The 16,218-nt window shown below is 40.4% G+C and overlaps 1 protein-coding gene across 1 annotated transcript in view; it reads right to left on the bottom strand.

Annotated features, from left to right (window-relative positions):
- Positions 1 to 7,198: 7,198 nt before the first annotated feature.
- The window catches only part of LRPPRC (leucine-rich pentatricopeptide repeat containing), a 138,741-nt gene continuing 129,721 nt past the window's right edge, over positions 7,199 to 16,218 (bottom strand). The window contains exons 34-37 of the mRNA XM_012653791.1: positions 15,554 to 15,628; positions 13,478 to 13,562; positions 8,130 to 8,272; positions 7,199 to 7,368 (exon numbers count right to left, since the gene is read on the bottom strand). Of these exons, the coding sequence (XP_012509245.1) occupies positions 7,312 to 7,368; positions 8,130 to 8,272; positions 13,478 to 13,562; positions 15,554 to 15,628 (360 nt within the window). The 3' untranslated portion in view covers positions 7,199 to 7,311. The remainder of the gene's footprint in view (positions 7,369 to 8,129; positions 8,273 to 13,477; positions 13,563 to 15,553; positions 15,629 to 16,218) is intronic.

Raw genomic sequence — 16,218 nt, 5'->3', positions numbered from 1 at the left:
CTCAGGCTTCACTGGGAGTCCTGACAGCGTCCTTCACAGCAAGAGGATCCAGGGTGGGATCAAGCACTGGATCTAGTGGTCTTGTCTCTTTGGTCTCCTTCAGTTTAGAACAGCTCCTCAACTTTCCTTGACTTGCATTACCTTGACACTTGAAGATTTTGTAGGGAATGTCTCAATTTGGGTTTGTCTCCTAGTTTTTCATGATTAAATTCAGGTCCTGCACATTCGCAGTGCCTCCTATCAGGTGGCTCACGATTTCCACCTGTCCCACACTGACAGTGTTCACACAGATAGATCACTTGATTAAAAGGGTGTCTGCCAGGCTTCTCCATAGTCGAGTTACTATTTCCCCTCCTTTTGTAATTAATAAGTATTTTGTAAGTAGATAACTTTGAAACTATGTAAATTGCCTGTTTCTCACAAAACTTTCCATTTATTCCTTTTGGATTTCTATCAATATAGACTTGTAGTTTTCTATTTTAATCATGGTTTAAAATCCTTTACTATCATTATTAATTTTGACGCTCAGTTTGTCCTGATTTGGCCAGTGGTAGTCCCTTCAAGCTGGGTTCTGCATCCTTTTGACATGTCCCCATCATTGAGGACTTTCTGACACTTTTATTTTCATCTTGCATTTTCCTACCCCAGCCCTGGAATCAGACATTTCTCTAAAGAATCTTGGTTCCTTTTAGTGGATGATGGTATTTAAAAGCCAAGATCTAAGTGATAAGTATGCTCAATGCTGTTGGGGCTTCTCTGCTCCCACCCCCTCTCAGTGAACAGAGTTCGGGAATATGCACACACACACACACCCAGCAATGTATGTCAGTTTACATTGATAACATACAATTCCAATCCAGTACCACAGAGTTGAGTCTAGTTTCTCCCTTTTCATATTTGTAATGCTTCCCTCCAATTATCCTTCCAATATCCTTACCGCATATCATTTGATTAATCCCCTGCACGTAACCAATCTCCCATCTACGCCACCATGCCTTCCCTGGTGTGGCCATCCTGCTCACCCTCCTTGGGCTCTAACTTTCATGCCAGGCTGTCCCTGCATCAGCACAGCTGCCCCCCTCACCCTGGTCTGGCCACCACAGCTCCCCCTGCCCACTGTGGTCACTTAATGGCTTTAGGCTTGAATGAAGGAGAAGGGGGCAGGAGGAAGAGGATGTTGGGTTTGTTCTGTTTTTAAACTCCCCAAGGGATTCTGATGTACCGTGAGGTTGACAGCCATTAAGATACATCACCTGACTTTGAGAGCTCACCACTCAGTCCACAGAAGGCTTTGATAACTCAGTGAGCTCTTGGTGCTGGGCTGCAGAGGGCAACGGGCAAAGTGCAAAGGCAGGAGAGATGGAGAAACCCCAGGAGCTGCCATTTCTTTGTGTTTTCTCCTAAAGTAGTGGTTCTCCACCCTGGTTGCCCACACAGGAGCTTCAGCAAAGGCCAATGTGGACCCACGCCTAGAGAGTCTGATTCCACGGGTCTATTTGTTTAAAACGTCCTCCAAGGTGCGTGAGGCCAGGGAAACAAACCAAGGCTCCAGGGGCATGCATGTTGTTCAGTGAGCCCCATCCGACCTGTAGAAGGATAGGGATTCGCTTGTTTGTACTTACCAAAAGCATGGGTTGCAAACTGTCCCTGTTAAGAGTCAGACAGTAAATATTTTAGGCTTTGAGGGCCTTATAGGTTTTGTTGAAATTACTTAACTCTGCTGTTACAGACAACAGTAAAAGCAGCCACAGACAACAGTAAAGTACGAGTGGTGTGGCTGTGTTCCAATAAAATATTATTTGCAAACACAGGCAGCTTGCTGGATTTAGCCTGAGGCTGTAGTTTGCAGACCCTTGATCAAAAGGTAAAGGTTCTGAAATTTGCATTTTAAGCCCTCCAATTTCAAGTTATGCTATTGATGGGGAATTTTAATTAAACAGAGGATAATTACTTATATTGACTCAAATACTTCCTGATGTGATTTTTAAAAAACTGTTCTTGTTCCTATAGAGTATGTAAGACATAATCTTGCCCTGGGTTAAGCCAGTCTGCAGACTTACATCTCACACTTGTTTTTGTTTTCTTTCCTTCCACTTCTCTTCAAGTCTTGTCTTGTTCTCAAATGACAAATTCAAGTGTTAACAGACCTGGGGCCAGTGGTTCTACTGAGACTCAAATTAGTCGCTTAAAGAAGAGCTTAGCACAGCCTGCAAACCACTTTGCTTTGGCCCGACTTGCCCAGGGGTCTGAAGCACCAAACAGGCTTGGAAGAAGAGAGCAAGGGACTGGAATGCAGGGAAAGTGATGAAGCATTTTGTTGGTTGACCTATGCTTATTTGGAAAATATAGCCGATGCTCATGCCTGTAAGGCAAGAAATATCCTTATTTGCAAATAGTCTGAACTAGGTAATTTAAATCTCAAGTCATGTGTCATTCGTACTTGGTAATGATTGGGTCTTCACTTACCGTGGCCTGGGTATAGAGCGATTAGCATGCGCCCCTGTGACATGGGCTGTGCCTGAGGCAGCGTGGGCAGGCAGGCAGATGGAGCGCAGCCCATTTTCTGCTGGGGAGCTGGGAACAGCAGCACACGTGGTGTTAGCAGCTAATAATTAAAACAATGTTTAAGCAGTGGGTTGAGATTTTTCAAACACATAGCAATTCAGTAACACTTCTCTTTAATAGTGCTCACATTTATTGTTTGTGTGATTGTCTTGTCTTTTGTAAAACTGTATTTTTGTTTCCCCAAACTGCTAATAAGCTCTACTGTCCCATGCTAAAAATGAAGCTCTTTATTTTTGTTGATTCCACTACTGCACAGAATCCTTGCGCTATGCTTGGGCTCAGCTTGAGATTGTCTTTTATCACACATTTGACAGGTCTCCTCCTCCTGACAGTAAACTTGCACATTTTTATGTGGACACTTGGGTTTTGAAGAACTCAACCCCACTGTCATAACTCTAAGCTATGCAGAGTTAATAACTGGAAATCCTGCATGAAGACCAGCGTGTGGGAGGAAATCCTTCAATGCACACAAACCATACATGTCAGAAAGAACAGGACTTGGAAAAGGGGAAGGACAAAATGTACCCATGGATTCAGTCAATGATGCTTACTGGGCGCCTACTGGACTCTAACTGGCAGCTCTGCAGAATGCTGTAAGAGCTCACGTCCTGGGGGAGGAAACAGACACATACAAGTAAATAATGAGAACTTCACAACCAAGTGTACTTCCAGGGGCCAGGCTGGATCTCTTAGCCAACCACTGTACCAACAAATGTGCCAGAGAAGTAAGTCTGAAGTTGGTTACATGCTTTTGCTCTATCTGGACTTGATGTTTTTTTCCTTCATGCAAAAAAGAAAAAGATAAGTGTTTTTTTTTTTTTAAGTGCTTATTTTTGATTTGCTAATGCAGTCATTTTATTTGTAGAGGCTGCATAATGTGGGCTTTGTAAATCTACAGGCCTGAAAGAAGGATACATTTCTAATGGAAACAGTCCCATGCATGATTGTACAACAGCAAAGCGATAAATTATGTGATTTTGTACCCCCCGTAGCTATTAGTTCGGTCATATTTCAGGAATGTTGCTTTTATTTATAGAAATTCTACAAATATTGGTTTATCAGAATGACAAAGATACGAAAATTGTGCTCAAAGACGTGAGAAAAGGTGTGCAGAGTGCATACATTGTAGACTTGAGAAATAAATTGTACTGGGAAGAACAATTTGCAATATATAAAGCTTACTTAATAATTTATTGGAATACATAAACTCAGCAATTATGCCAGGCACTGGGTATTTGATTAAATGGAAGAAAATATCCTGACAGTGTAAGGTGTCCAGAAACTGGGAACACTTGTATTAATGTGAAAGGTTTTTTTTTTTAAATAAAATATTCTTGCAGTTCAGTTTCCAGTGACTTTTAACTAGATTTTTAACTGACTTTAACCTGGATTGTTTCAGTTTTGTATTCTCCCCAAAGTAAATGACTTTAGTCGGAATCCTAGCCAGGTTACTTACCACTGTGATCCGGGGCAGATTCACTCCTGTAAGCCTGTTTTCTCTCCACGAATATAGGGCAAGAGGCGTGCCTGACGCATGGTAGTAGGTGCTCGGTGTTAAGCACATGGAACCCACCACCAGACAACTAGATTTATTGTGAGCCTGCAGCCAGGATTATACTAGGGCTGGGGATACAATGAGACCAAGAACCAGTCCTTCAGGAGTTCACGATCTGTGTGGAAGACAATCTGTGACACCTTCTCTGAGGAAGTGGTTGTGGGAGCCCTGGAGAGGGAACAATTAGTGTGACAGGTGGGGGTGAGGGGCCCAAAAAAGCGAAAGAGAGGTAATGTTGATGGGGACCTCAGTGAGCACTCGTGAAAAAGGGCGACGGTGCCGCAGACGGCCTGTGTGTGGAGTGGATGGATCCCGGCCATCCACAGAGCTGTGAAATGCGCGCTGACACCTAACGCAAGGTAAGACCCCCTTCATTTTGAGTGTCGATTTAACACACACCCAAACTCCATCTTCTAATTCTTGTCAACTTTGTCCCCCAGTTCTCAAATACCTGCTTGGCCTTAAAACAGACAAGCTGTGACTTCGTTGGTTCTCCACACAAACCGTAAGCCATTTGACAAGGAAATTCTGGCCACAAAAGAGGTTACCACACTCTTTTAATTTAAAATTTTAAAACTGAAGTCTTTTGAAATGGCTTGAAGCGCTCCTGCAAACATTTGGTAAGATAAAAACAAGGAAGCCCACAGATACTTGGAGTACACTTTATTCAAAGCATTTCACCTTAAAATTACATTAGGTTCAAATACATAAACATTAATTATATAAAATATTCTTTCCCAAAGTTTACAATGACACGTTTTCTTTTCAGAGTTAGCTGTTTGTTTATGAGTCTAAATGTATTATGGAGAACTGCTATAATTTTATTTGCTCTATATTTCTATTTATTTCAATTTAGCTCTTAGATATTTAGAAAGCATTCATAAACTCACCTAGAATATACAATTATTACACTTTAAATATTTACATTCGGAAGGGGAACCCATACAGTGCTAAAGATATTTGACCAAAGTCCTTTGTTAACATATATTTTTTTTTTTTTTTTGAGACAAGAGTCTCACTCTGTTGCCTGGGCTAGAATGCTGTGGTGTCATCCTAGCTCACAGCAACCTCAAACTCCTGGGCTCAAGCGATCCTTCTGCCTCAGCCTCCTGAGTAGCTGGGACTACAGGCATGCATCACTATGCCCGGCTAATTTTTTCTATATATATATTTTTAGTTGTCCAGATCATTTCTTTCTATTTTTTAGTAGAGACGGGGTCTCGCTTTTGCTCAGGCTGGTGTCGAACTCCTGACCTTGAGTGATCCAGCCGCCTCGGCCTTCCAGAGTGCTAGGATTACAGGCGTGAGCCACCGCGCCCGGCCTTAACACATATTTTAATGGCTCCTGCTTGCTGTTTAGAAAGCTAAATGAGGGGGTTGAACCTATTTCCTCTGTACCATACCGATGTTTTATGAGTCCACATACAGGGCCTGTTTGGAGTCACTTCATGCAAATGAGACTGGACTTCCAGTTTCCCCAAAGATGACTACGAAGTCCAGATTATGTCCCAAGGTGATGCCTCACCTTAGAGACCTATTTTAATCAATGTCAATAAAACTTAGCTCACTTAACTTATGGTTAGCATGACTGCAAAAAATAAGGCGTGCTTCAGTGGAATCAGTAAAGACAGGTGCGCAAGGGTGAGGCTCCCAGCAAATCAGACAACAGCAAAACTGTAATACGCACGAGTCCTACACCTGGGCAGTGCACAAGAAAGCTTCACTGCATCCTGTAGGCTGGGATGCAGCACTGGCCAAACCTCCTCTTCCTGAAGTCTAACTCTACAGAACAGTGAAAGTAAAGCATGGCTCATGTGACAGCTTTCAATCTTGTTCCCTCCATCGACCTTCCCTCCCACGCCATTTGCAGGCAGGCGCTGGATGCAGGAGGATAACAGCCCCACTGGCCAGAGGCCTGCTTGCTTCCCCAAGGCAAGGTCTCCCCTTCGTGTAACAATAAGTGGAAACCGACTTGGCACTGAAACTAGAATAGGCAGTCACCAAATTCAAATGGACAACGAATACCCACAAATGGAGATAATTCTCAAATAAAACATTTTTAACATTTTGGGTAATCAATTACCTCATCCTCAAATAGGTCAATATTCCATATTAAAACACCTTAGTAATAATGGTAAACTATCTTGACTGTCTATCTTATTTTTTTAAAGTAACTACTTACAATGTAGTTATTAACAGGTGTGAGAGCCAATATGGGGATAACTTGCATTTTTCTAAAATTCGATACGAACCCTTTTCATGATTTCACCCTTTCATAGATGAAATCACACATTTTTGGGATGTGAGTATAAAGTAACAAGCCCGGTATGGGATATATCTTGTGCTGACAAAGTCCCGAAACCAAAATGGGAGGAAACGCACCCCCTTACTTCACAAGTCATGAACAGAGGCACAGGACGCAGGCAAGGCAGACGGGAAAGGGAAAGCACGCGGAGGAGCCCCCAGACACTGGCTAATGGCACCCTGACCAAGCGCAAGCCAATCTTTCGGGTCTCTGTTTCTTACTGGAAGACAGCGGCTGGATTGGATGACTCTTAGTGCCAACATTTTACAAAATTAGAAAATTACACAGGACTTCACACACGTAAGGGATTGTTACAGAACATTAAGCATTAGAAAGCTCACTGAGCATCATTTATCTAGCTCCAAAATTTTTCAGATCTATACTAACAAGCAAGTCTTAAATAAAGGAATTAACATTTTAATGAAAATAATATATGAAACAGAGCAGGGAAATTGAAGAGTAATTGGTAGAAGAAACCTGAAAAATTATGGCTTCATACATCATAAGCATTAAAGAAGATGCTATAGGCTGGATTGCAGTGGCTTATGCCTATAATCCCAGCACTTTGGGAGGCTGAGGTGGGAGGATTGCTTGGGAGGCCAGGAATTCGAGAACAGCCTGGGCAACGCAGCGACACCCCTGTCTCTACAAAAAAAAGGAAATGAAAAGCAAAGAAAATGCTATGGATTTATGTCATAGAAAAAATCAAAAAAGTCCAGTAACCAAGTGTACGCAGTTATTGTAAGATGCTGGACACATATTATAAATAAAAATACATAAACAAAGGAATTTTTCATTTATTTATTTTTCCTCTCAAATACATTTAAAAATAACATATAGACAAAGAATCACAAATACACACAAAACCCAGTAGTGCTTACTTATTTCACAAAGAGTTTTCCTTTGATTCTTTTAGCTGCTTTGCATAAAATTCAAAGCTTTCCTGTTAAGGAGAAAAAGAGGGAGGGAAGTTACAGATAATGTTATCAGCAAGAGGTGATAGTACAAAACTTAAAAATCATAAAAGACTACAAAATGGTAGCTACGACTGCTGGGCCCATGTCAGACACCACCCTTCAAACTTCAGTACTTCTTGTTTCATGAAATCACAAGCCCAATGGCCCCTAGTTCAGAGTTAAAGCTAGTGGCAGGGGCCTCTGCTGTGTGCATGTGCATGTGCATGCGTGTGGAAGGTTGAGATGTTTCAAATAAACATCTCAACCTGGTGAGTCACTGGTGCAGTGACTTTCAGTTCAATGACAAAATAAAAAGGAACTCTGCGTATGTGATTTCTTGTATTAAAGAAAATAAAATTTCTTCCATGAAGAAATAAAAAACAATTTACTTAAATCGAACAAGTAATTAACGGTGACATAATACGCTCAGCTATTGCAATACAGGCCTGTTTCAAGTTGAAATGATGAGAGAACTACCCCAAGGACATTTGATGAATTTATACCTGTAGCTGAAGATCTGAGACAGACTTTGTATTTTCGACTTCAGCCCCAGAGAGCTATGTTCTCCCACAGCCACAGCCAAGGCTGCTCAGTCCCTCCAGCCCTCCCCTGGGGGATCTTCACAGAGATCTAATCCTCATGTAATTAAGTCTCCAACTTATTTTTTTAAACACTGTTTAAAAAACATTATTATGAAGCATACGTAAATCTGTAGAGGTATTTTTCCCCTTAATTAAGAAATACTCACAGGGGGCTCAGGGAAAGGGACAGGCTCTCCAGCATTCTTCAGCAAGCATGCATAACGCTTTAGACACAGGTCATTCAATTTTACATTCTTTGCAGTCAAATGTTCATACAGCGCTTTAGCAGATGTGACATCTTTGTCCAAGGCTGACAAAGTTAAAGAAGAAAAAGGTATTGATCATAGATAAAGACAACCTATCTTCCTCTTTTCCCCCAAACACTCAGCCACTCAGGGACTCCTGGATCCCTTTATCCCACAGCGAACGAGTATGTAACCACCTTCAGTGAGAAGCCATGCCAGATCTACAAGCTCCCCTGCCCCTGCTCCACGCCCCTCATTCAGCCTCATTCACTTTGAAGAAGGAAAATGACCCATATAGCTATATTTAAAGGCCTTTAAGGTAATATTAATGATGCAATGCACTTAGGTTATTACATTATTTTGAAGATGTATCATAAAGTGATCACAAACTGAAGTCCTCAATCGTAAAGTAATACACACACAACACTCAACCCTCTTCTGCCTAAAACCACACTCTGAAATCAAGCTAATAATCCAGGGACTGTCGTGTGAGGGGCATGTAAATTATGTGGAAATCCACATCACTATCAAGATCAGCAGCTAAACAACACCAAAAAACCTTTATTACATTTTCTTATTGTAAAATAAGCAAATCTGGAGAATATAGTTAGCCATAATGACCAAAACAAAACAAAAAAAAGAAAAACAAAAAGAAAAAATCTATAAGGAGGCTGAGGCAGGAGGATCCCTTGAGGCCCAGCCTGGGCAACACAGCGAGATCCCATCTCTACAAAACAATTAAAAAATTAGCCTGGTGTGGTGGCGTGTGCCTGTAGTCCCAGCTACTCAGGAGGCTGAGGCAGGAGGATCGCTTGAGCCCAGGAATTCAAGATCACAGCGAGCTATGATTGTGTCGCTGCACTCTAGCCTGGGTGATAGAGTGAGACCCTGATTCAAAAAAGAAGAGGAAAAAACCAAAACAAATAAAAAACAAAACCAAAAAACTATAAGGAGATATTAACAAGTTACACTAATATTTCACTTAAATGAATGATGAAGTAGCCCAGGAGCTAGGTTTAGCTGGCTCTCCATATGCAGCTGATTCACAGAAATTTTTAAGTTTACTGTAATTATAAGGGCTCTGCTAACAATTACTGTTGGTAATTCAACTCTTTATAATTTTGCATTAGATTCTTAACATCTAAGCACCACATAAACCCACCCTATACCAACACTGGTTAACCAATCCCAACTCCAGCAGCAGCATGGGAACACCTAGGACAGACGTGAGATGTTTAGTGATCAATTAAAGGCTCTTCCAAAAGGGAAGGAAGGTGAATGACATGCCAGCGTTTAGTGGAGCTGGAACTCCACGTTGCTGTTTGGGTGAAGTCCATTTCCTGAGGAAATCCTTTGCTGCCCTCCCTAAGCTCCTGGACCCTTTCCCTATGACTGTCAAGGGCCCCAGCTCTACCTTCTTCTAAGGAAGCTGCTCAGAAAACTCTAGCACTTTACCTTTCTTTACTTCCTGATCTCCCACTCTCCTCCCCCAAGCTGGGTTACCTAATTTAGTAGTAACATGTATAGTTTTATGCATTTGACACTATTTCATGTGACAGGAACACCTCAGCTTTATTGTCCTTTACAGATACAGCATTTTTTACAAATTAAAGGTTTGTGGCAACCCCGTGTGGAACAAGTCTATCGGTGCCATTTTCCCAACAATGTGCTCACTTTGCGTCTCTGTGTCACATTTTGATAATTCTTACCACATTTCAAACTTTTTCATCATTATTATATGTTATGGTGATCTGTGACCAGTAATCTTTATGTTACTAATGTAACTGCTGGAGCGCCATGAACCCTCCCCATGTAAGATGGCAAACGTAACTGAGAAATGTGTGTGTTCTGACTGCTCCACTGACGCCTCTCTTTCTCTCCTTGGGCCTCCCTATTCTTTGAGACAACAATATTGAAATTAGGCTAATTAATAACCCTACAAGGGCCTCTAAGTATTCAAGTGAATGGAAGTCACAAGTCTCTCACTTGAAACCAAAAGCTAGAAATGACGATGCTCAGTGAGGAAGGCATGTTGAAAGCCAAGACAGGCCGAGAGCTAGGCCTCTTGTGCCAAACTGTCAGCCAAGCTGTGAATGCAGAGGAAAAGTTATTGAAGGAAATTAAAAGTGCTACTCCAGTGAAAACACAAACAATAAGAAAGCGAATTAGCCTTATTGTTGATGTGGAGAAAGTTTTAGTGTCTCGATAGAAGATTAGACCAGCCACAATATTCTCTTATGCCTAAGCCTAATCCAGAGCAAGGCCCTAACTCTCTTCAATTCTATGAAGGCTGAGAGAGGTAAGGAAGCTGCAGTCTGAAGCTAGCAGAGGTTGGTTCCCGAGGTTTAAGAAAAGCTGTCTCCTGGCCGGGCGCAGTGGCTCATGCCTGTAATCCTAGCACTCTGGGAGGCCAAGGTGGGAGGATTGCTCAAGGTCAGGAGTTCAAGATTAGCCTGAGCAAGAGTGAGACCTCATCTCTACTAAAAATAGAAAGAAATTAGCTGACGCATGCCTGTAGTCCCAGCTACTCGGGAGGTGGAGGCAGAAGGCTTGCCTTAGCCCAGGAGTTTGAGGTTGCTGTGAGCCAGCCTGACGCTATGGCACTCTAGCCTAGGCAACAGAGCAAGACTCTGTCTCAAAAAGAAAATAAAAAAAGAAAAGCTGTCTCCATAACATAAAAGTGCAAGGTTTAGCAGCAAGTGCTGATGTAGGAGTTGCAGCAAGGTATCCAGAAGATCTAGTTAAGATCACAGATGAAGGTGGCTACACCAAACAACAGATTTTCAGTGTAGAAGAAACAGCCTTCTATTGGAAGAAGATACCATCTAGGACTTCCATAGCTAGAGAGAAGTCAATGCCTGGCTTCAAAGATTCAAAGACAGGCTGACTCTCTTGTTAAGGGCTAACGGAGCTGGTGACTTTAAATTGAAGCCAATGCTCATTTACCATTCTGAAAATCCTAATTATGCTAAATTTACTCTGCCTATGCTCTATAAATGGAACAACAAAGCCTAGATGACAGCACATCTGTTTATAGCACGGTTTACTAAATATTTTAAGCCCACTGTTGAGATCCACTGTTCAGGAAAAAGGATTCCTTTCAAAATATTATTGCTCTGGTCACCCAAGAGCTCTGATGCAGATGTACGAGGACATTAATGTGGTTTTCACACCTGCTGACATAAGATCTATTCTGCAGCCCATGGATCAAGGAGTAATTTTGCCTTTCAAGCCTTATTAATGAAGAAATACATTTCATAAGGCTAAAGATGCCACAGATAGTGATTTCTCTGATGGATCTGGGCACAGTAAATTGAAAACTTTCTGGAAAGGATTCACCATTCTAGATTCCTTTAAGAATATTTGTGATTCATGGGCAGAGGTCAAAATGTCAACACAAATAGGAGTTCAGAAGAAATTGATTCCAATCCTCATGGATGAGTTAGAGGAGTACAAGTCTTCAGTGGAGGAGGTGAAGTGGTGGAAACAGCAGAAGAACTGGAATTACAAGTGGGGCCGGAAGATGTGACTCAATTGCTACAATCTCATGACAAAACTTTAACAGATGAGGAATTGCTTTTTATGGATGAGCAAAGAAAGTGGTTTCTTGAGATGAAGTGTACTCCTGGTGAGGATGCTGTGAACACTGTTGAGATGATAACAAAGGATTTAGAATATTACATACACTTAGCTGATAAAGCAGTGGCAAGATTTGAGAGGATCGAGTCCAATTTTCAAAGAAGTTCTACTGTGGGTAAAATGCTGTCAAACAGCACCGCATGCTACAGAGAAACCTTTCATGAAAGGAAGAGTTCATCAATGCAGCAAACTTCATTGTTGTCTTATTTTAAGAAACTGCCATAACCAGCTCAACTTTTAACAGCCACCCTCATCAGTCAGCAGGCATCAACATCCAGGCAATAATCTCTACCAGCAGAAAGATTACGGCTTGCTGAAGGCTGAGATGATTGTTGATCTTTTTTAAGCAATAAAGTATTTTTAAATTAAGGTGTGCATATTTCTTAGACATAATGCTATTGCACACTTAACAGACTACAGTATAGCGTAAACACAACTTACACATGCCCTCGGAAACCAGAAAAATTCATGTGACTCACTTTACTCGTTACATTTCAAACACACAATACTTCCAAGGTATGCTTGTATTTAGTGATTGGAAATTTGAGAAGTTCTGTGATCATAGCTGTATTCTGAAATACAGCCACGTTCCCCTCATAAGGGTGGAAAAATAGAGAACCAACTTACTAATTCTGATTCCTGAGTCTGCTGTCCAGCCAAAAATAAAATCAGTGAAGCAATTCTTTATTTAGCCCATTCCTGCGGTAAGCAATCAGTAGGTGGCAGGTGAATAGATAATCACGACTTAGAAATGCTAACATTTATCTTGATTACTGAGGACACTTTAGATTGACTTCCTTTCATATATGATTGATGATCAGGGAACAGACTGGTTAAAAGACCAGAATTCCAACTGGGACTTAAGGTAAAACTTTGGGTTACTTTCTAATCAAGGCATCTATCATTTCAAAGGAGTAGGTGGAAAGGGTACTAAAAGAGCAAGAAGGCAAGTCAAGTGACTGTCTCAAATATATGCCTACTTCAAGCCACATTTCAGGTGGCAGGCCCTTGGGGAGACTGAATTAGTTTCTAGTAAGTACTACAGGAGAACTTCCCCGTCTTTCCAGGAGCCTGAGACCATACTCAATATACCTGGATTGCTCTGAAGATACTCGGTGATACTTTTTAATATTAAAATTATATGAATCCTTTCATGTGTTTCTTTTTTTCAAGACACAGGGTCTTGCTCTGTCACCTAGGCTAGAGTGCAGTGGTGGTCATGCGATCATAGCGCACAGCAGCCTCAAACTCCTGGGCCTGAGCAATTCTTCCGCCTCAGCCTCCTGAGTAGCTGGGACTGCTCAGGCAGTGCCGCCAGGCCCGGCCACTTTTTCATTTTTGGTAGAGACGGAGTCTCACTATGTTGCTCAGCCTGGTCTCAAACTCCTAGCCTCAAGCAGTCCTCCTGGCCTTGGCCTTCCAAAGTGCTGGGATTACAGGCGTAAGCCACAGTGCCTATCCCATATTTTTCTTATATAAAGTTTTAAGATATATTCTAGAACTAAGTGAATTATTTATATCATAAGTAATTATCTGATGTTTAGGATTATTGCCTTGAGCTATAGACTAAGACTTAGTTGACTATAAATATTTAAATCACGTAAATAATATAGTCATATTAAACTTATTACCATAGCTTTTCATGAGGGAGGTATATGCTGCTTCCTTGTCAGCCAATTCAGGAATCAGTCCTAACAAAGATTGCAGAGTTGGTGCCTAGGAAATGAAATAGAGGTCACGTTACCAAAAACTCAAAACAACAGTGAAACAGAACACTGATATATAACATTATATAGAAAAGTCCTGAAAATAATTACAACAGAACTGCCTATTCAATTTAATGGACTATTTTCCCTTCAGTTGATTCAATAATTTACAGCCAAAACAAACCAGCATTTTCACAAGTTAATGCAATTCCTTTACATTTCTATGAATATTTTTCTAGCACATGATAAAGATTGCCTCTTTTGTCAATGGGGAACCATACCAAGAACTTATGAGATCCCAAGGGCAGACAAGATAACAACCGTATCTTTAGGTGCCAAAATGTATTAATGAAATGTGAAGAATTCTCAAGTTTTCCCCACTTTATATATAAATAGAGCATTTCCAGGAGCTCACTGGAATTTTTACTTGATTGTTCCCAGGGATATGTGGACATAACTATGGTTTTATTTCCCATAGTGAATACAAAACTGCCATATCCTAATGAATATCCACTGAATACTTCCAGACCCACTCCGGTATTGTGGGATAAGTCAACGATGCATTTATATACATTTATGCCCTCTTGCCAATTCACTCAGACAAACTAAATCTGACTTAACTATTCTACTGTCAAACAACAGTACACTGTAACTGGCATTTTTAAAATCCTAACTCCCTTTTGAGCAAGTTTATTCAGTCAATACACATCTACACCTGCATTCTTCTAGAACTTCTTGCATTTTAAAGTCTCCTACGAGGAATGTTCTAAGCAGATATGTTACCACACATTTCCCATCCCATCTCCTGAGCAAGGCAGTAGGAACTTGGCACAGTCCCACACGTGACTGACAAGTGCTTTTTAGATTTCTTGTACTTTTTAATCATAATTTTTTTTTAAAAAATCCTCACTGAAAAAAAAAAAGATAACTAAATATTTTCTAAACGTTATTTGTAGTAAATAAATACCTGAGTCAGAGATAAAAAGTACGATTTGATAAATTTTTTAAAAGTGTGTATGCCAGACATGGTGGCTCACGCCTGTAATCCCAGCACTCTGGGAGACTGAGGCAGGAGAGTCACTTGAACCCAGGAGTTCAAGGTTACAGTGAGCTATGATTGGGCCATTGCGCTCCAGCCGGGGTGACAGAGCTAGAAGCTGCTTCTTAAAAAATAAAAATAAAGTGCGTGTATATGTAAGGTAAGTGTGTGGAAATCAAGGAAAACTAGACCTCCCAGACTGGAAACACTTACATATTTCAAATTAAACAAGCCTTACAGTTGGTACTTGGTTTGAAACATCAGGAAGTACCCAAATAAACTAAGAATACAGTTTCTGGTGCTCAACGGGTAAAATCAAATCTAAAAAAAAATTTTTTTTGAAATATGCTTTTATTCTTTTTGTTAAACATCCAAAATAGATTTTGGGTCTGTTGAACACCTACCTACCTACCCCTTTTATACACTTGATCTTAGCCAAAAGGCTCAGAAACGATCTACCCTTTTATAGTATAAGTATAATAAATAAGAATAAATAAAAATAACTGTACAAATAAGAACATTAATTTGTGGTATATGCCAATTTTAAAACCAAGTGGCTCATCTACCTGATGGTTTATACCTGATAAATGGTCAAAAGTAGCCACCCGATGGGAGACACTCTGCAGTGTTAAGTCTTCCTGGGTAGTGTTTCTGCACCGCTAAATGTACCAAGGTGACCTAAGCAACATGACTTTCATCTTCCATTTCTAATGGCCCTTTTCCTGGGGCTGTCAATGCATAACTCTCCACTGCATGAACTTGTTTTGCATTTCTAGTACAATTAAGAGCCCAAACTGACTTTGTATCAACATCATGAAAAAGTAAACAAGTATAGACAAGCAAAGTCTTCAATATCTATAGCGTTTTCAGATAAGCTTCTGAACCAACAAGCTCTTATTAAACTTAAAACCTTTGAGCAAGACACTTACATCATTGATTTGTTAGCAAGTAAAGCACAGTACCTTTCCTGGTTTCCGAGAATTCCTAACAAGGAACACCTCGAAAATTGGGATTTGTTCAGCAATTGCACCACATCTCTAAAAATTAAAGCATTATTCAGTAAGTGAAGGTTTTTGATAAACGAGCAGTTCGAGGTGAATATTTCTAATTAAGAAAGTTCACAATAATGCAGTAGTGTATTATTACCAGTTGGAAGGCCTAATAGTTGACCATTATTTTTCAAGGCAGAAAAAAGAAAACAAGTACAAGCTATGCCAAGCTCTAGTGAATGCTGTCCTTGGCATTACAAGTATAAAGTTTGTTTAAAAAGAAAAGGGAAAAATTAAACTAATGCTTCAACAACCACAGAATAAGGTTTAGGACTGCAAAGAAAGAGGAAAAAAAGAAACACTATTCCTCTCCAATTATACTGCCAAGCATTCACAAGTGAGCTAGGGATCATAAGGTTAATTATACATTTAATAAGGTGTCAGGGAGATAACTGCTCGTTTCTTTATAAAAATTAAAATGTACAAAGCAAGTTCTCTTTAAAGTATAATTACCTACACTTATGCATACAAAAGGACTGATTTCAATCTCTCTATTTTATAAAAGGCTTTCATTGCAACAGACAGTCAGTGCTTGAGAAAGAGACAAAAGTTAAACTCAAAAAAAAAAGTTTATATGA

This window comes from Propithecus coquereli, unplaced genomic scaffold (assembly GCF_000956105.1).
Source record: "Propithecus coquereli isolate 6110/MARCELLA unplaced genomic scaffold, Pcoq_1.0 Scaffold43, whole genome shotgun sequence".
NCBI lineage: Eukaryota > Metazoa > Chordata > Mammalia > Primates > Indriidae > Propithecus > Propithecus coquereli.
This window is presented reverse-complemented; position numbering and strand designations above follow the sequence as displayed.